Genomic DNA, 20,997 nt, shown 5'->3' with positions numbered 1-20,997 from the left:
TCACCATGATTATCCAGGAAATGGCAAGGCTAGGCAATCCACTATCAAACCTGACCATCCTCCATGCCAATGCTAGATCACAACAAAAAATCCACATGCATATGCCATGCATGCCAAAACTAGTGAAGGAAACATACATGCAACTCGCTACCTGCAAGAAAATCTGGTGTAGTTGTTGATCTCGATGCCCTCTTATGCTTTCGTGCTCTTCCTTTGCCTTCTTGCTTCAAAAATCCAAGTATGTCACACCCTTCAAGAGTGCTCCAAGAAAAATCTAAGTCTCCAAGAGTATGAGAGAGAGAGAGAATAATGAAAGCACTCCAAAATTGAACTGACAAAATGTTACCAACTAATCCTCAGAAGCCTTTTTATCAATGGGGCCTCTATTTTCTTCATTTTCCATTATTTTCCTTCATTTTCCTCCCCACATGCAACTTGTGACATTTCACCTTTCTTTTCTCCTAATTTCCATTATTTTCATAAATAAATGTATCAAAAATGCCATTTTTCCTTTCCAAAGCCTTAGTCATTGCATTTTCCAGTTTCCTTAGCCATAAACAATCACAAGTGATTCCCATCACTAGGCTTTTGCCCAACATTCAGCTTGGAATAAGTGTCCCATCATTCGTGGTTATTATTTGCCTTTATTTACTTTTATTACATGGAATTTTCATCAAGACTGTTACAATATAGTTACAATATTTAATAAAATTACAATTTAACATAAATTGAAGTATATATTCAAAATGAGTGTTCTCATTCTCAACAATCCAACACACTAAAACAACTAAAAATGTTAACATAAAAGAGAGGATTTTTTTTTGTTTTTTGTTTTAGTCATTAGAGGAATTGGTATTTAGGTCGGGTTCGTACTTGCATGCCATGAGGTTAAATTTGACTACTACCACTATAATCACCAGGTGCCCATGACTGGCCCTATTGTAAACATAGGCAAATCGGTTTGAACTGGTGGCATTTACATAAAGAATGCCTTAACAATACACCCTGTCACCAACCAGTCTACACCCTAGGGACTCTTTGAAAAGAAGGACATGGGGTGGACTTTAATCTACTTATGTGTACATAGGTCACGTAACCATATAATCTCTCTATATGCAACGCAAGTTCGACCACTAACTCAAAGTGCCCCTATAACTCTAGATCAAATCTTCGTTGCATCAAGAAGCACTCTACAACCCAATATGAGGGAGATGTTGTCATGTAATGTTACAATTAAAAATAATAAAATAATACTTAGATTAACAAATTAAAAAACAATAATTTAAAAAAATAAATCAATGTCGGCTAGAAATTAAATCTTTAATTTTACATCAACTTTATATATAAAGATAAAGTAATTAAAAGTGAAACAAAAAAAAATTAGTTTTTATTATGAAGGAGTTATATAGTAATTCCTTCACTATCTAATATGGAGTTGATAGATGCCATGTAGAAATAATATTATTGATATTATATAATGTATAATTCAATTTGTGTTTAATTGAAATGTAATATTTAAAAATATATATATTAATAACAAAAAAAAATTTAGTGTCAACTATTAATAAAATATTTCAATGTAAATATTAAATAGTATAATTTTATGTATAGAGATAAACAAAGTAATTTAAATTAAAAGTTTTCTTTTATTTTCACTTTCCATTCAAAGGGAGATTTGTAATTTATTCCATTCTTAATATGAAATTGATATATGACATTTAAAAAATATTAATAACAATATTCTTTAATGTGAGTTATATATCAAATATGTTAGCTAATTGGGGTTATCTTGGGTGGTTGGGTGGAATGGTTGTTATCTTACCCACTTAGGTCCAAATCCCCAATAGTTAAATTTTACTGGAAAATATGCTCACAAAAACTTCCAAAACTTAGAGCAATTAGGATATATATATATATATATATATATATAGTTGGCTTCGTAGTAGGTACCAACAACCTCACTTTAGCCCACGGAGGTTGATTTCTTTCCTTGGGAAAATAAATATCAAATATTTCAATGTTGAGCGAAAGAGTGAAAGATTTTAACGAGACAGAAAACTTCCAAAACTTAGAAGTGAAAATAAAAAATTTCCTATAGTTAAACTATTTTATTAGTATGTTTCTTAAAACCAGTATAGATCCATCTTAATTCCATATTTACTAAGAGTCCAAAGGAATAAAATCTGAGGTGCAAACATTTTCTCAAATTTTACACTCAAAAAGAGATTTGGAAATTCCATTAGTAGATGAAAACTTCCAAAACTTAGAAGTGAAAATAAAAAATTTCCTATAGTTAAACCATTTTATTAGTATGTTTCTTAAAACCAACATAGAACCATCTTAATTCCATATTTACTAAGAGCCCAAAAGATTAAAATCTCTAGAAGTAAAAATATTTTCTCAAATTTTACACTCGAAAAAAGATTTAAAAATTTGATCCTTGGTGGATCCAATCTCAATACTTTATAGATTTGAAATTAAGATAAATCTATACTAATTAAAATTAAACCTTATCCAACTATTAAAAAAATTAACATTATTACATTACATTAAAATTACTTAATAATTACGTTAAACTTAATTAAAAAATGATTGTAAATAAGAATTATATATCAACCCTAGAACCTAGAAGATCAAAAGTAAAGAAGAAAATTAATATAGCCAAGATTAGAACTAACTCTCATGAGCTCCATAGTGAAACAGGTAGTTGGGCACTTTCTAAAACACCATGGATGGAAAGAATATGCCATTTGTGTGAGAATATGAACATCGAGGATGAAAATCACTTCCTCTTAGAGTGTCCCGCGTACAACCACATTAGATCTCAGTGGCATAATCTTTGTTGCAACACTGACCTTCCTAGCCTTTTGCGATGTCAAAATTATAGTGAGCTCGGAGGCTTCTCTGCAAGCTTTTTGAGCATAAGAATAAAATCTTAAATTCAACTAAATAATTCATTTTTTTAAGTTCAATAAACCAAAATTTAATCTCAATAGACATTAACGATATCATCATCATTCCACATCAAACTTAAAAATATAATTCCAATCCATTTACATAAACTCTTTTATCATAAAACTACAAATCAGAAAACCCCCAAAGCTTTTTGAACAAGACCAGGATGACAAACATTGAGAATTCTTCATACCGGGCGTTTCTGGAAGCCACCAGACGCTCTTCCTTTTTGTCTTCAACAATTAACATCACCTCTGTAATGGCTGCCTGATAAATTTGATAACATTTCAAGTTTGATGTTTTCTCTCATATTATTTTGAGCATTTGTACATATAAATTGTGATCGGAACTTCTGCTAATTTTTTTTTGATGTGAAATCAGTAGTTGAATTCAATTTCGCGTCGCAATTTGTATCGCAATTCTGTAATATATTAGACATAATAAAATATAAGTTTAAATACAAGAATAAAAAATAGCAATGCTTGTTTCAAGGAATTATTTCTTCGAGAACGAAGATGAACGAAGGCCAGAGAACCCCCGCCATTATGGATTCTCAGAATTCAGAGCTGCCGGTTATTCTTTTACAGTCCGTAAATTACCGGCTTCGAGGTTTGCATTGTTTATTTCGCCTTCCTTCGTGTATTCCAGTGTCTCGAACCCCAGACCTTTGCATAGTTATAACTTGAGATTTCAGGAACTGGATTTTCTCATTGGAAACAGAAGAATGGGATAAATTTCCCATGGCAGCAGTTTAAGCTGCTTTTATTAACAGAGCTTTTCTTTAATTTGATTTTGTATTTTGTGATGATTTTGAACGAAAACGAAGATGCGATGATTTTGAACGAAAATTGAACTGTCGGATTCCGCTAAAACCAAATCGGAAAAACCCCAAAGCTTTTTGAACAAGACCAGGATGACAAACTTTGAGCATTCTTCATACCGGGCGTTTCTGGAAGCCACCAGACGCTCCTCCTTTTTGTCTTCGATAATTAACATCACGTCTGTAATGGCTGCTTGATAAATGAGATTACATTTCAAGTTCTATGTTTTCTCTCATATTATCCGGAGCATTTGTACATTCCAGTTTGGATACAAGAATCAAGGATGGCAATGCTTGTTGCAAGGAATCATTTCTTCGAGAACGAAGATGAACAGAGGCCAGGGGTTCGGCCATTATGAACTCTCAGAATTCAGAGCTGCCGATTATTCTTTTACAGCCCGTAAATTACCGGCCTCGAGGTTTGCATTGTTTATTTCGCCTTCCTCCCTCTATTCCAGTGTCTCGAACCCCAGACCTTTCCATAGTTATAACTTATGAGGTTTCAGGAACTGGATTTTCTCCTTGGAAACAGAAGATTCAAGGAAGATTGGGGTAAATTTCCCATGGCAGCAGCTTTTATTAAGTTCTACTTCTTCCATTGCTTGAGTGGCTATGGTCTTGGTTAGACAATAAACTTCAATTTTCCTAAAGTATTTAGTGTTGTGGACATTGAAAACCCAACATCTGGTATCCACCACTATAGCTCATAATCAATTTGGTTTGATGGTGTGTGAGCCCTTTTCTCTCTCACATACGGCTCTAATCTCTTCATTTTCTTTGAGATGAGAATATGTTTCTTTGTGATATAGATGGGTTTTCTCTCAGTGTTTGAATTCACCCTGGGTGGCCTTAGCTGCCCAGATTGGGCATGTTATCCACTCTATGGGTTTGTGTCACCCTTGTCACTTCATCTCAGCCTATTTGTCTTCCTTCATAGGATCCTTCCCTTTCTTAGCTCTCCTGCTCAATGTTTTGGATGAAGCTATCATGCTAGATGGACTACCATTGCGACCAACATGCCTAAAAAGCTTGTTGATTGAGCAAGGTGGCTCATCTCCTCTAAAAACTTTCGTTGTAAAAAAACATAGGGACATCCCCAATATTGCTGAAAGTGATGCTAGAATTGAGAGGAACATCTACCAATAGTCAAGTAAAATTTTTAGTGGAATGAGAAGATTACTGACAATCAATTAGGAAGGATAGTTAGAAGGGTTATGGCATGGGAGGATCCACATCTAGTGTCCCCAGAATAAGCAAATTAGGTTTGGCTCGAGAAAATTTTGTTTTCCTCATAAACTTATGAAATTCCATTTTAAAACCTTCTCTCCCATCCTCATAATGGTGATCACATGGCATAAGTTTATATGAGTGCTTGTAGGGTTGAAGGTAACAAACCACAAAATGTCCCTCTTCCTCTTTCTCATGCTCCCATGAATAGATGTTAGAGCAATTGAATGGTAGTTGTACTATGGGGAAATAGTTGGATCACTGTCCCTTGTCTCTTATCCCTTATACACTTGATGTGATTATTGATTCAAAATATGATTAAAATGATTGCAAATAGAAGAAAAGTATTAATGTTTAACGTATTCATAATATTAAAAAAGGAAGGGGATCTCTATAATAATATGAGTTATTCAATGCAATATAAGAAGGGTATTAGAGTATTATTATTTCCACTGTTTTTTTAAAAGAATAAATATTGTGCTTTATACCAGGGATTTAAGCAATAAATGTATGGTCATGAATGCCAAAATGCTAGTCATGAATGCCAAAATGCTAGTATGTATGAGCACTATAGATAGCATCACTGGAATCAATGTGTCATGTCAAAATGATAGCTCGATTTGTATACAAGACAATGCACCTACATGGATACGACTTATTGATTACATAAAAACTTGTAGCTTGGAGGATGTTAACAATGAGATTTATCCTAAGGTTTATCCCTATTTTATATATACATCCATGGGAAGCGGAATGCAAAGCGAGCTACTATCTTTGTTGATGTCCACTATAATAAGATAATTGATAACTTCACATAAATAACAACTCTAAACTTAAGGCACACATAAAAGTATGTCACCAAAACAATGTGTTATAATGGTCATTAAATTTTTATAACTTGTGCTCCAATTCAACAAGCTAACAAAGGCAAAGTTCCAATTAAATTAAGGAATTTTGGATTTTCCGAGGTTTTTGGTCATCTCGGAGGAAGCTAAAACTCTAAGGGATGAGTTTAGAAAATGGATAAGAGATATTTATATTGCTTTTTTTATTATATGCGTTTTTGGCCAGTTATATTGTTTTTTATTTTGATAATTTTGAAAAATTTAAACTGATTTTATGAAGTTTATTAAAGTTTTGAAAAAAAAAATATTAAACTAAATATTTTGAAAATTAAATTTTTTATTTATTATTTTTTTTAAATTGTTTTTTTCTAATTACTTAAATTGAATTATATTAAAAAATAAAAAATCTAAAAAAAAAATTATTCAGCAAGTGTTGACACCTTGATATAATACCATGACTTATCAATGCCACATGCCCAAAAACCATAACTTATTTCAAAATCAAAATATTTTATATATATTTTATTTTTTATAACGTTTTTTAAATTAAAACTTAATACTTATAATATAACAAGATATATTTACTTTTATTTTACCATAGATATTATTAACTTGTAAATGATTTTGTTACAATACTATGACCCAATTCTATGATTTATCAATATCATTTGCCCAAAACTATATCTCATTTCAAAATCAAAATATTTTATTTTAATTTGATGAATATATTAAATTTTTAGATCATATTAATTTAAAATTATATTAAAACATGTTGTGTGTGTGTATATATATATATATATATATATATATATATATATTATTTAAACTTCTTAATTATTTTTTCCTTAAAAAATCAATATATTACAACAATGTTGTATATTACACTTGCTTGATAGAAAAATGCTATTCCATCTCTTAAGAACTATTTCAAAAATTAAGTTAATGTTCCACTCAATCATTAAATTGGAAGAGTGGCTAAATCTGCAAGGTGGGGATGGTGTTTAGTTGGGGGAGTTTGTGTTATATGCGGATGACCTTGTATTGATTGCTAAATCAACCCAGGGGTTGCAGATGCACTTGTATGCCCTTTAGCATTTTTGTAAAGCAACGGGGATGCAAGTCAATACCAACAAGAGCAAAGTAATGGTTTTCTCAAATAAAAAGAAGCGGAGACATCATACGTTCTTCTTTGAAGGCAACATTCTTGAAAAAGTAAATGAATACAAGTACCTCGGGATTGATTTCAACAACAAGCTTAATTGGGAGCATTGCAGGAAGAAGAGAATCTTAGGAGGGTGGAAAGCATTATATGCTCTTCAAAACACATATAGAGACGCAGAGTTATGGGATTGGAAAACAATTAAAGTGCCTTTTGGGCTCCTAGTTTGTCCACTGATATTATATGGGTGTGAATTGTGGGCTAGCAGCATCCTTGTCTCAAAATGGAAGCAAATTGAGAAAATCCAAAAATGCTTGATCATGAGCAAGTTTAAAATAAAAAGTTTGGTTTCTTATGAGATAATGTTGAGTGATACAGGAGCAATTTCCATCGAAGCAATTGCTATGGTGCGTTTCATAAGGTATCTTCAAAGAATTAAGCAAATGGAAGAAGGTAGAAAGCCTAAAGTTATCTTCAATGAAGGAATGAGTGAAAGAAAGAAATCTTGGATGAGACAAAACAACGAATGGATGCAAAAATGGAATATTTATATCAATGTATGTCCCACAAATAGCAAGGATTTGAACAATTATGTTATGGAGAAGTTCCGTAAGCATATATGGGGAAAAGCGCTGGGTAGAAAGAAGAAGTATTATGTTCAAGAATTAAACCCTATGTGTGATCTCCAACAAAAAGAGTACACTGGAGCTAGCATTCCATGGAGAGCAAAGATTCTTATTGCTCAATTAAGAACTAACTCGCATCGATTATAGTGCGAAACAGATCGGTGGAAAAGACCTAAAGAAGCTTTGGAAGAGCGGGTGTGTACTTTTTGCACTTATGAGGCAGTGGAATTGGAAAAACATTTCATTTTGGAATGTGATGCTTTCAAAGACATTAGATACAATTACAATAGTATGTTAACATCGGTTCCTTGGTATTGTCTTTTCAGTGAGGGGATTGTTAGTAGGTTGGGTCACCTCATCGTTAATTTGAATAATAAGAAAATTGAATTGCAAAAGACAAAAATCATAGAAGCTAATGGTCCCATAAACTATAGCTAATCTGGTGGACATTAAAATTTCTTTTATTCATTCATTAAAAACTTTGCTAAAAAGTTTTGGTATGAAAGATTTTGGTCCATCTTAATATGATCAAATCTATGATTTTCCAAAATGCAAAAAAAAAAAACATATATATATATATATATATATATTTTTTTTTTTTAAATCAACAACAAATTATAATGTAGTTTTATCATAAAACTTTAAATGCATCGAAAAAGATATTTTAACGTCCACAAGGCTAAAAATAAAGTATAAAATTAATTGCTTCTCCATCTACTCTATTCGGACTTTAAAAATTTGGAAAAAAATTAAGACCATTAAAATTTCTACAAAATTACCCGTACAACCGAGGATCCAATGATTTTGAGCGAAAATTGAACCATCGGATTCAAAATAAAACCCAATTGGAAAAAGCCCAAAGCTTTTTGATAAAGATGAAGATGACACGTGGTCAAGGATGACAAAGATCAGAACGTCTTCATGGGCGTTTCTGGAAGCCACCAGACTCTCTCTTCCATCTCAAATAATTGACATCACCTCTATAACGACCGCCCTGTGAATGTGAATAGATTTCAAGTTTTCGATTTCATCTCAGAATAACTGGAGCATTTGTACATTCCAGTTTGAATGCGCGAATCGAGGATGGCATGGTTGGCAAGAAATCATTTCTTCGAAGGCGAAGATGAAGAGAGGCCAGAGAAGCCTCGCTATTATGGACTCACAGAAATCAGAGCCCCTAGTTATTCTTTCACGGACCCTACCCGCCTCGAGGTTTGCATTGTTTACTTCGCCCTTCTCCCTGTGTATTACAGTCTCTCAAATCCGAGACCTTTGCATATATATAACTTGGGGTTTCAAGAACTGGATTTTTTAATTAGAAACAGTCGATCGGGTTAAGTTTTCCATGGCAGCAGTTTAAGCTGCTTTTTTTAATGGAGAGTTTTACAAAGTTCTTTATGTATTGTGTGCTCTGAACTGTAGGACATTCTCGAAGCAATGGGGCAATTTGTTGATGGCTTGAAGTTTGCAGGAGGGACTTGCAGTTTGATGCCTAAAACATTTATTAAAGAGATCACAGAAATGGCACACAAGCACAAAGTGAATGTGGGTACAGGCGATTGGGCGGAGCTTTTACTGCAGAAGGGCCCTAGCGGTTTTAAACAGTATGTTCAGGTAGGATACGTTGTATCTACAACCTTCTATTTATTTACCGTCTGGCTGCTATACCCTTTTGCATAATAACTTATGTTATTACACAGAAATGTATGTATTCAGTACTTTGCTTATTGAGATGGTAAAGTAAGCCCTTGGGAGTGATTGGAGGTCTGATGATGAAACTTCGGGTCGTATCTTTCTTGAAGAAAAAAATTAAAGTTTATTTGTTTTCTCAGGCCAGGTTGAGTAACTCCCAAACTGTGAATGAATTTTTATTGACGAAGCACAATCTCCCCGACCATTTGGTCGCCCGATCAACTCCATGACCTAGGGGAGGAATCCTGATCTTGATGTCAATAGAGTCAATCTCCCCAACCATAACCAATGGTCTCCCGTTCAAACCCATGACCTAAGGGAGTATTCCAGGCCTCAATACTCATAAAGCCAATTTCCCGGCCAAACCCCATGGCTTCCAGGTCAAACCCCATGACCAAGGGAGCAATCCAGGCTCATAGATGCTGCAACATCAACACTTCCTTTCACCAAGGAAGGCATTCTCAATTTTTCCAAGCTTGTCCCAGAAACACCAACTTCATCTAGGGATAGAGTCTTTAACCATCTCAACCATAGAAATACATTGGAGCCTTACTGCTCCTTTTGTACCACATGTCTGTCGTCCCACACTTGATCAAACAATCCTAAAGCTACCCTGCTTCACATTTTTTGCAAAACAAACTGCAATACATTTTGACCATTCTGAATTTCTATATTTTGGCAGCAGTATTTTATCATAAGAAACATATCTGGTATCTCAATACATGTTGTGCCACATGCCTTGGCTCAACTAGCTTGCATTCATCACTACAATTGCTTTCCAATCATTCTAATGTTGAAACAAATCTTGTTTGAGACAATCCAGGCTGCTCCCTCTACCACTTAGCTTCATTAGATTGAACACCATGGGAATGGCCATGAACTTGCAGTTTACCATCCTAAACATATCATCCTTTTGACCAAGGAAGATCTCATTCATATTTTGCCACACTTCTAGTCCCAAGAAGTAATATGTCCAACCATGATCCTTCATCTTGATCTTAAAGATTGATGACTGCTCCATCTATCAGGGAAGCAAATTTTTTTGCCATTGCAGCTCCCTCTGTCATGTGAATCCTTCAAATCTACTAGCTTGCTTGAACAAGGAGCCCTTTTGGCATGATTCCAGACATTAGTGCTATTTGTCCTTCTTAAACACGAATCATTCTAGGGAGAATTCTCTTGTCATATATACTTTGTTTCATTCTTCCAGTACTTCCATCTGTTGCTAGAACCTTGCCAACCCTCACAATGTACTTGTAATCCTTACTAGGAGGCCATGGAAGAACGATTACAACCCAACAATAGAAATAAAGACAAGAGGCTAACTAATAGTAAAACGCCAATAATAGTAATCTAGGAAGAGAGATATAAGATACTTATCTCTTGAGAATAGAGGGGAATTCGTTAGCTCCCTCTTGATCCTTGCCATCTTGTATAAATCATCCATTTGCAAAACTCTTCATCCTTTTCATCATCAATATGTTGCTTTCCTTTCTTTACAAGGGTTTCTTCATGTAGCGAAGACATCAATCTAGGTCTAGTTGAGGGTTTTATCCATAAACCCTAGGGCTGCTCATCAAACCATTCTAACCAATCATCTCATATCAGAAATAGTATAATAATGTTTATGACAATAACAACAATATAGCAAGAACAATTAGCAACAGTCTTGGGAGATTGGTGTTCAAGTGTCATTTAAAATAGTGCTCAACATGATATCAAACAATGTATTTCGACCCTTAACTCAACAGAAGCTCCAAACAATCTTGCTATGCTAAGGACATTTTAAACCCTAAGCATCAATGTTAATCATTTGCTTGCATGATCCTTGAGCCTTCTTGTTATCAGTGTTGTCATTCATAAATTCTTTGTCAAACCTTGAGCAAGCTCAACAATGACATTAAGAGCATATTCTACCATTGCTCTCATATCAACACCATTTAAACCCATTCAAATATAAACGCAAGACTGAAATATAAATTCTTTCATAGTATGCTTGACAAAACTCTTCTCTGATGTGGATCATACTTGATCAATATTTCATAGGTAATAAACATTCCTAGCCATAAAGCTCATAGAGTCATTAATCAAAAGAAGTTAGATTTGGCTCTATATAGCATCTTTAGCCCATTCACAAATTCCTGTTCCTAGTATTGTCATACTTTCTTTTAACTTGAACATATAGTTAGACATCAAACACTCTTACGTTTTTGGCATCGACCACATATATGCACTTGCATGTCAAATTACTGCACCATCCTCGGATTCATGTTGTAAGATATAAAAAACAAGTCTTAGTGGAATTAGGTATCTTCTTCCTTGTATAGAGCATCGAGTAGCCCTTATTTGCCTTCTCATATGAGATTATATATGTCTTGATCAACATAGGAATTATGTTCATGAATGTAGTAGATCCATTGAATATGGTCTTATTTATGAGATTTTTGAGTTTATATGAATCATGTCAATCACTGTAGTAAAGGCAGTAGGTCCTCTAATTCATTGTCCTTGCTTTCTGGATTTCATTACTTTTCGAAGTCCTAACATGATCCTTGGATGGAATCTAAGTCATAATTCATTCTTCAACTAGACTTTGACCCTTGTTTTCTTGAGAGAATATATGACTAATATCTTTTGCATATGGAGCTTCAATACGTTCCTCAATAGGTATATGCGCCAATCTACCATGTGAAGTAGTCTACATGAAAAGCATTCTCGAAGAGTAATGCCAACTATTATGCCAAAATGCAATATGTATATGTATGAACCTCAAATTACTGAGGCACTTGTCTACAATGGCCATATCTCATCATGTCAGTGTTACTTGGGAGCGGGAGTGGGAGCGACATTTTAAGAAGCTCTTGGTTTGGGAGCGAATCCAGGAGCGTTTTTTATATAATATATATATATATATATATATTTTATATTTTGATACATATATGTCAACAAAAACATGTAGAATAATGAATTAGATATAAAAAACATAAAAAAACATAGATTGAACCATATAACAACAATCATTTAGAAGTTATAATCTTCATCAACCACGTCCACAAGTTAGTAACATAGTAACATACAACATATTGAGTCTCATGATTCATCAATCTTAAAGTTTCAAGCTTTCAACATTCAATATATAACATTTATCATCATTGATCACCAAAGTTGTACTTGTAAGCTAAGTGTAACCATTACAAAAAATAATATCTAACATGAAATGAAATGTTATAAAATGAAATGAAATGAAACAACTTTCAACTTTCATGAAGCATCATATTCATAATTCATTACTAATGAGTTATAATTGCCAATTTCAAACTTAAATTGTCATATATTGTTCAAAAAAATATCATAATAAATATGAAAGAGTCAATAGTTATAAAAGCTACTAGAAACTAGAAAAGAGAAGTAAATCTATTATCTATTTCTTATGCTTGGGCCTCTTGCCTGTAGGAATTTACAGGGTAAGTTCCTCAGACAGAACACCAAAGGACACCGCTCACAAACAGATCACAGATCAATACACCTGTATTTTGACGTGGTTAAAACCCCCAAAGAGGGAAACAGTCTACGGCCTGAGCCAACGCGGCCACTTCAGGCAATTTATTAATAAAAGAATGAAAATTTACATATGCTTATCTCATAGACGGATTACCCTACAAATGACCCTCCATGCTCTTTAAATAGAGATCATGGACCAATCGGGTGTTAAGCCACGGATCAAGTGTCGGTAATACCGAGGAGAGAATGAACCGTCGGATCACTACATATCGTGACCGTCGGATTGTAAGTTACAAAATGTACATGGTAAAGAAACACACTTTACCTAACTCTATACTAGACCAAGTTGTACTTAACTATTTCCTATGCGTCGGAATATCCTAACATCCTCCCTTAAGAACAACTTGGGATAGGATTGAAGGATTTACAAATACGACACAATAGGAGAAGGAAGGAGGCATTGGAGCCTGTCCCCCCTTAGTGACAACTTCTTGAACTCCAACCATAAATCGAAGTTTAGTGAACTTCGCCTCTGTGAGAGCCTTTGTAAAGATGTCTGCAACTTGATCATCTGTTGAACAATATTGCACTTCAAGAACATGGTCGTGAATGAGCTTTTTGATGAAGTGCATGTGCAGTTCAATGTGTTTGCTGCGCTGATGTTGGATTGGATCTTTGCATAGCTGAATGACACTTTGATTATCACACCAAAGTGTAGTCGGATGCTGCTGCTGAAAGCCAAACTCTGACAGGATCTGACGAAGCCACAAGGCTTCCTTACTAGCTTCTATGGCACCACGATACTCTGCTTCTGCTGAAGAAAGAGAAATGGCACCTTGTTTCTTGCAAGCCCATGTAATAGGTCCTGAACCAAGAGTGAACACATAACCTGCAGTAGACTTCCGATCATCAGGGTCACCAGCCCAATCGGAATCAGTGAAACCAACCAATAGAGGAGATGCTTCGGCACTGTAATGAATCCCAAACTAAACTGTACCTCGAACATAACGAAGTATTCTTTTAGCTGCTTTCCAATGACTTTCACGTGGGTTTTGCATAAACTGAGCAACAAGGCCAACAACAAAGGAAAGGTCAGGACGAGTATGGGTTAGATACAAAAGTTTTCCTACAAGTTGACGGTATAAGGTAGCATCAACTTCACAAGAAGTACAAGTGACTGAAAGTTTGACTCCAGACTGAAATGGATAAGGGGCTGGCTTATAGTCTTCCATGTGAAAATGGCGTAGAATATCACAGGCATACTTGGATTGGGAAAGGGAAATACCTTCCTTGGATTGCAAGACTTGAAGACCAAGAAAATAATGTAAGTGTCCTAATTCTGTCATTTCAAACTTCCTTTTAAGGCTAGACTTCACATGGTTTATAAGGTTGGGATCACTACCAGTCAGGATAAGATCATCAACATAAAGAACAAGAGTGATAAGCGACTTGCCCACTTTCTTGGTGTAGACAGTATTGTCAGAATGACACCTAGAGAAGCCAGATTCTAAAAGAAAGTTATCCATTTTGGCATACCAAGCTCGAGGAGCTTGCTTGAGACCATAAAGGGATTTCTTAAGCCAACATACAAGGCTGGAGTCTGTTTGTATAAAGCCAATAGGTTGTTCCATATAGATTTCTTCATGCAAGTCCCCATGCAAGAAGGCGGATTTAACATCCATCTGATGGACTTCCCATTTGAAAGAAGCAGCAAGGGAAAGAACAAGGCAGATAGAGTTCATTTTGGCAACAGGGGAGAAGGTTTCAATGTAGTCAATGCCTTCAACTTGTGAAAAACCCTTAGCAACAAGATGAGCTTTATGTTTATCAACTTTCCCATCTGGTCCATACTTGGTTCTATAAACCCATTTGCATCTAACAAGTTTTCGTCCCTTTGGTAGAGGAACAAGATCCCATGTATCATTTTCCAATAATGAATGATATTCTTCATTCATAGCTGCTTCCCAATCTGGATGGCCTGAAGCTTCTGCAAAGGTGTCAGGATCATAATTCATTGAAGCTTGAGCCAGTAAAGAAGAGGCTGTCTCGAACTGAGAACGTGTACGTCGCTGATCTGTAGGATCACCGGCAAGATCACCTGCTGCGTCCCGAGTAGCACGGACCCATTTTGGAAGTTGAGGAGCTGAAGGAGGATCCTGAGAAGGTGGGGGAGGATTTTCATCCTCGCTTTCATCATCTGAAGAAGAAATATTTTCAAAAGTAGAAGAGATAGGGAGAGGTGGCACATCCGCCTAACTAGGCTCGCAAGCCGATATATTTTCAGCAAACTTTACATCTCTTCTAATGATAACATTTTTGGACTTAAGTGGAATAAGTCTATATCCTTTGACATCTTCAGAATATCCAACAAAAATACATTTTTCACTGTTAGGTTCTAAAGCTTTATGTTTCTCATCTAGAATATGGGCCCATGCTTCACTCCCAAAAACACGAAAGTGACTTACATCTGGTTTGATTGAGCTCCATGCTTCTTTTGGAGTGATATTCTTTAAAACCTTAGTAGGAGTGCGATTTGTTATGTAATTTGCACAGTTAATTGCTTCTGCCCAATAATTAAGACTGAGTCCTTTAGATTGAAGCATACAATTAGCCATTTCCTTTAAGGTGCGATTCTTCCTTTCAGCTACACCATTTTGTTGTGGAGTATATGGAACAGTATGTTGCATTTGAATTCCATTCTCAGTGCAAAAGTTGATGAATGTGTTTTTAACATATTCTCCGCCATTATCAGATCTTAGCTTAAGAATTTGATGTCCAGATTGTTTTTCAACAAAGGCCTTAAAGGCCAAGAACATGTTAAATACTTCACTCTTGAGTTTTAAGAAGTATACCCAAGTGCGTCTGGAGAAATCATCAATGAAAGTTAAGAAATACTTGTAGCCAGAGAATGAAGCAACTGGAAGTGGACCACATAAATCACTATGCACGAGCTGTAAAGGGGCTGAGGCGTGCCAAGAGGCATGTTTTTCAAAACTGTCTCGATGATGTTTTCCGAGTACACATCCGGAACAAACACCATCTCTGCAAGATACCATTGGAAGACCTGTCCCCATATTTTCTTTACATAGATTCTGAAGAGAGCGATAGTTTAAGTGACCAAATCGCTCATGCCAAAGTTTGCTCACTTCATCATTATGAGCAACAAATACTGAGGGAAGATTTGATGACCCAAAGTTGTGAAACTTGTACAACCTTGTAGAATCATCAGCAATGCCAGTAGCTAAAATCTGTCTAGGATCTCTTAGGTCCTTAATTACAACATCGTGAGGTGAAAATTCAACGATTTTACCTTCACCTGAATGGGTTATCTGATATACAGATAGAAGGTTGCAGGATAAGGTTGAAACACATAATACATCATTAAACTGACCATTGTCTATATGAACAGTTCCAGTCCCTACAACACTAAGAGATCTATCATCACCAACATATATATTTTTGGTGTTACAATCATTTAAAGAAGAAAACATGGCTTTGTTTTTGGCCATGTGATAAGAAGCTCCAGAATCAATGAGCCACTCATGAGAATGAGAAGAAGAAGATACATTTAGTGCATAGCTAGACCGAGATGCTTGACAACCACATGCAGAAAGTGCCATTCCTGAAGATGAAGTTGAAGTTGAAGAGTGCTCCAAATGGATGTTATGCTTCTTCGTTGCTGCTTCCAAGGCTTCCATCTTCTTAAAGCATTTGGATTCTAAGTGGCCATCTCGATTACAAAAGTTGCAATGTCTATCAGTGTTCTTCGCTTTGTTTTTATTTGTCTTATCATTTTGTTGAAATGATTTTTCATTTTGAGGCTGAAATTGCTTAGGACCCTTGTTTGGTTTAGGATCATTCTTTTTAGGATACGACTTCTTAGGATTCTTTGAATTTGGTTGCTGCTGGGCGGCTAACGCTTTCTTAGAAGAGTTTCCAAGATGAAGAAGTCCAAGGTGTAAGAGTTTTTCTTGTTCTCTTATTAAAGAATTACAAAAGGAATCAAAGGAAGGGGACTTGTAGGTTTGTCCTTGAGAAATGAAGGCTTCTCTTGTAGAATGGAAGGTGGAAACAAACACAGAATAGGCTGGTCCCAACTTAGTAAGAATGGAGTAGATAAGGCTACTATCTTCTTTCTTAACCTTAACACCTTCCAAGAGAAGTCTAAGGGTCTTGAACTTGGACAAAAAGTCTTCAATGCAAGAAAAATTATTGGGGTCCAATGTAAGCAATTCATTTTCAAGTTGATGGGCTTTAAGTTCATTTTTAATTCCAAAGACTTTAGTAATCTGTTTCATTGCTTCATCAGGAGTATCAAGTTCTGCAATATGGAATCTAAGATCTGGAGAAATAGACATCCCTATCAACCCACGTGCTTGGTCTTGCCTATTTTCCCATTTAGCTGCCTTGTCTTCATCTTTCGGTTTGGTCTCTTGGCCTGTGGCTATTCTGTAAAGACTTTTACTTCTAAGTAAATCCACAATGTAGGACCACCATTGGAAGTAGTTGGTGCTGTCAAGAATAACTTGGCATGGACTTTCCATTTAAAAAAAAATTGAAGCTATAGATGCTGAAACTAAGTGTTTCAATGGAAAGATCTCTAAAAATTACGCTGTTTAAAAAAAAACGGTTCTGAAAACGACTTCCAGATGAAGAAGTTATGGCTTTTTGAAGAAAATTTGATGAAGTCGCCGACGAAGTGCGGGAATGTGCGGAAATGAAAAATCCGCCCCCACAAAATGGAGACTTGAACCCAAGACCTCTACTCTCATAAATTAGCTTTGCACCAAGTGAACTATACAAAAAGTTTGAGAGCAAAAAACACAAAACCCAACACGGACATACAAAAAAAAAACGAACCTTGCGGCTCGAAGTTAGCTTTAGCCGGAAACTAAATATTTTCAAAAACGAACCTTGCGGCTCGAAGTTAGCTTTAGCTGGAAACTAAATATTTTCCTCAATGTTTCTGATTTTCCGAGATCACACTAAGGCGCAGCAGAAAAGAGCATACGCATGAGAAAAATCCTTCCTTTCTGTTTCTGATTTGCCCAGATCGCACAGAGTCGCAGGGCAAAGAGCATACGCAGAAATGAAAGGTATAGATCCGGTAATAAAAAAGGCTAAATAAACCGAAAACCGAAATAAACAGAGAAAAAATAACTGTAAACTGCAAATAAACACTGTATACCTCCAGATCTTAAAAATGACGCAGCTAGGGCTACCAGAAACCTTTTCGCGTGAAACGAAAGGGGTTCCTCACTGGAACAGATGTTCCCAACACAACAGAGCAGCCCTCTCGGCCCGAAAGCAGTCAGAAACAGTAGATTTAGGAAACGGTAGTCGGATTCAGTTCTACCGGCTTCAGATTTGGATCACCAACGGACGCGGCCCTCAAATAGCTCTGATACAATGTAGGAATTTACAGGGTAAGTTCCTCAGACAGAACACCAAAGGACACCGCTCACAGATCAATACACCAGTATTTTGACGTGGTTAAAACCCTCAAAGAGGGAAACAGTCCACGACCTGAGCCAACGCGGCCACTTCAGGCAATTTATTAATAAAAGAATGAAAATTTACATATGGTTATCTCATAGACGGATTACCCTACAAATGACCCTCCATGCTCTTTAAATAGAGATCATGGACCAATCGGGTGTTAAGCCACGGATCAAGTGTCGGTAATACCGAGGAGAGAATGAATCGTCGGATCATTACATATCGTGACCGTCAGATTGTAAGTTACAAAATGTACATGGTAAAGAAACACACTTTACCTAACTCTATACCTAACTCTATACTAGACCAAGTTGTACTTAACTATTTCCTATGTGTTGGAATATCCTAACATTGCCACCATGAGAAATGTCTAATTTTTTAGTCTTGTTGGAAAATCAGGATCTTTGTCATTAATATCACCCTCTAAGCATTAATATCCAGAGGTATTTTTGTCATTACCTCTGTATCTGTATAGGGATCTTTGTCATTAATATCACCCTCTAAGCATTAACATAAGATAGAAAAAGCATAGCATGTCAAGTCAAGATTTTGTTTGAGTGATGCGTACATTTTTAGGAGGGTCATGATGGAGGAGTTCGACAACCAATGTCACTAACATCAAGGTACATAGAGGGATTGGTGCTCTTGATTAAATATGGGTTCCATACTCTAATACATGACAAAATTCAATGGAAACATTGCAATCCCCCAATCCTGAAATCCTGAAAAACTGATAATCTTGAATGAAATCTAAAATTCTACTTTCTCCATATGAAATCCAATGAGGCCAGAACCATTCTTAAACATCCTGAGTCATTTCATGGTAATGTTAAAAATGAAGATTAAGGAGAATGTCACTTTTAATTTAAGAATTTAAGCCTAGACTTGATCATTAAGCTGCCCCACTCGCGCTCCCGCCCTGAGCTCGGATTGGGAGCGGGATCGGGGGGGGGGGGGGTGCTCCCCCACAACACTGGTCTTGATAGAGCTTTTCGAAGGCATCCCACATTTCCTTCGTTGTATCTGTACTTGCAACATGAGGGACTACATGATCCCGAAGTCCATCTAGGATCATCCTCTTGGTCTAGGCCATCTGCCTTTGGAAAAGACTTAACTCGTCTGGATCTGAAGGTTCTGCAACACCTTTCCCTGCAAAATCCTTCAGCCCAAATTCGTCCAACAAGAACATTATCCAAACTTTCCAAAATTTGAGTTGCCATCAAGTTTATCTTGCTCTCTCAATCCTACTCCTGCGTGTGTCGTCTTTCAAACATGAAAGCTATGTGCTGGTCGATTCTTGTTCATCGCTTTGATACCATGTAGAAAATCCATGAAATTCTCGTATGCTAATATGAACAATCTGAAAAACACTTTCTTTTCATATAAACACATAATTTCTCTACTCAATCTTTGCAGCAGAATAGGAACATAAATAAATCACAGTCACACAGTAGCAAAACACATTTTTTCTAGGGAACCCAACTGGGAAAACCCTCGCTTGCTTGAGAATTTTATTGAAGGAATTTGAGCAATAGTTCTCTTGTTGGAAATACTGAGAGGGGGGGTGAATCAATATTTCTTTTCAATTGTTACTTTTACGAGTTAGATCACTTATATTTAGAACACAAAATGAACAATAAGAATAAATGCTTTAATTAATTTCTTCTTTACAATAAATCAAGTACAATGTATGCAGGGCTCCAACCCTAGATGAAGACATCGATCTTCAATCTCCCAGGCTCCAACCTGTATTTGCCAAGCACTCACTTTGACTTCCAAGGCTCCAACCTTGTCAATTTTGAGGCACCAACCTCAAGGGCTGCAATCCTATCTTCCAAGGCACCAACCTTGTCTCTATGAGGCTCCAACCCTCAGCTTCAATTCGTCAAGATAAGTTTGATGATTTTTCACAGCTCCCAATATCTTTTTCAACGAGCCCTGTTAATCTCTTCAGTAGTGCCTGCTCCAAATCACTTCATCAATGACAACCTTGTCTTCTTAGAAGGTGTCAACACTGCTTTTCATGTTACCAAAACTAAACTCTCCAAGGTTACCTCATGATGGCATCATCACGGTCTTCAAGAATGTCTCCAATAGGCTTCAATAGGTCTGCATACAATGTCTTACTGTCATTGTCTTTACAAGAGTGTCAGGTGTTGTTAGCAATCACTAGTACAGAAAAAAATATCAGTCACACTAACACTCAGCAAATAACTGAATAAGTATTCTGCTATAGGTGAAGGGTCTTGACTCTTATCACAACTCTGAGAAGAATCAAGGCCTCACTGTTGATAAACTTCAGGTCTGAGCTCTTAGTTCAAATGTCACAGATATGCATAAGTCTTTGCCACAAGTTGAGGTCTTGATCTCTACAGGTCTGCAACAAATATGAGATTTGTATCCTTCAAATATAATAGAAAGACTCCTCCACAGGTCCACAAGAGTTTCCAACTGATCAGATCCGAGAGATTTCAATTACAGGTCCAAAATACTGAATCTCTTCACAGGTCCGAAGGATATTTTACAGGTTTGTAAATAATATGAGTCTGAAATATGTATTATATAAATATAATACTAAGACTTCAGGTCCGAGCTCTTAGTTCAAATGTCACAGATATGCATAAGTCTTTGCCACAAGTTGAGGTCTTGATCTCTACAGGTCTGCAACAAATA

At 35.9% G+C, this 20,997-nt stretch overlaps 1 protein-coding gene across 1 annotated transcript in view; it reads left to right on the top strand.

Moving 5' to 3' along the window:
- Positions 1 to 8,546: 8,546 nt before the first annotated feature.
- Positions 8,547 to 20,997, top strand: part of HSA32 (Aldolase-type TIM barrel family protein) — a 106,409-nt gene continuing 93,958 nt past the window's right edge. Inside the window, exons 1-2 of the mRNA XM_089379704.1 lie at positions 8,547 to 8,844; positions 9,055 to 9,246. Of these exons, the coding sequence (XP_089235830.1) occupies positions 8,701 to 8,844; positions 9,055 to 9,246 (336 nt within the window). The 5' untranslated portion in view covers positions 8,547 to 8,700. The remainder of the gene's footprint in view (positions 8,845 to 9,054; positions 9,247 to 20,997) is intronic.

This window comes from Pinus tabuliformis, chromosome J (assembly GCF_031772625.1).
Source record: "Pinus tabuliformis cultivar Carrire ecotype Pingquan chromosome J, CPIR1, whole genome shotgun sequence".
NCBI classification, from domain to species: Eukaryota; Viridiplantae; Streptophyta; class Pinopsida; order Pinales; family Pinaceae; genus Pinus; species Pinus tabuliformis.
This window is presented reverse-complemented; position numbering and strand designations above follow the sequence as displayed.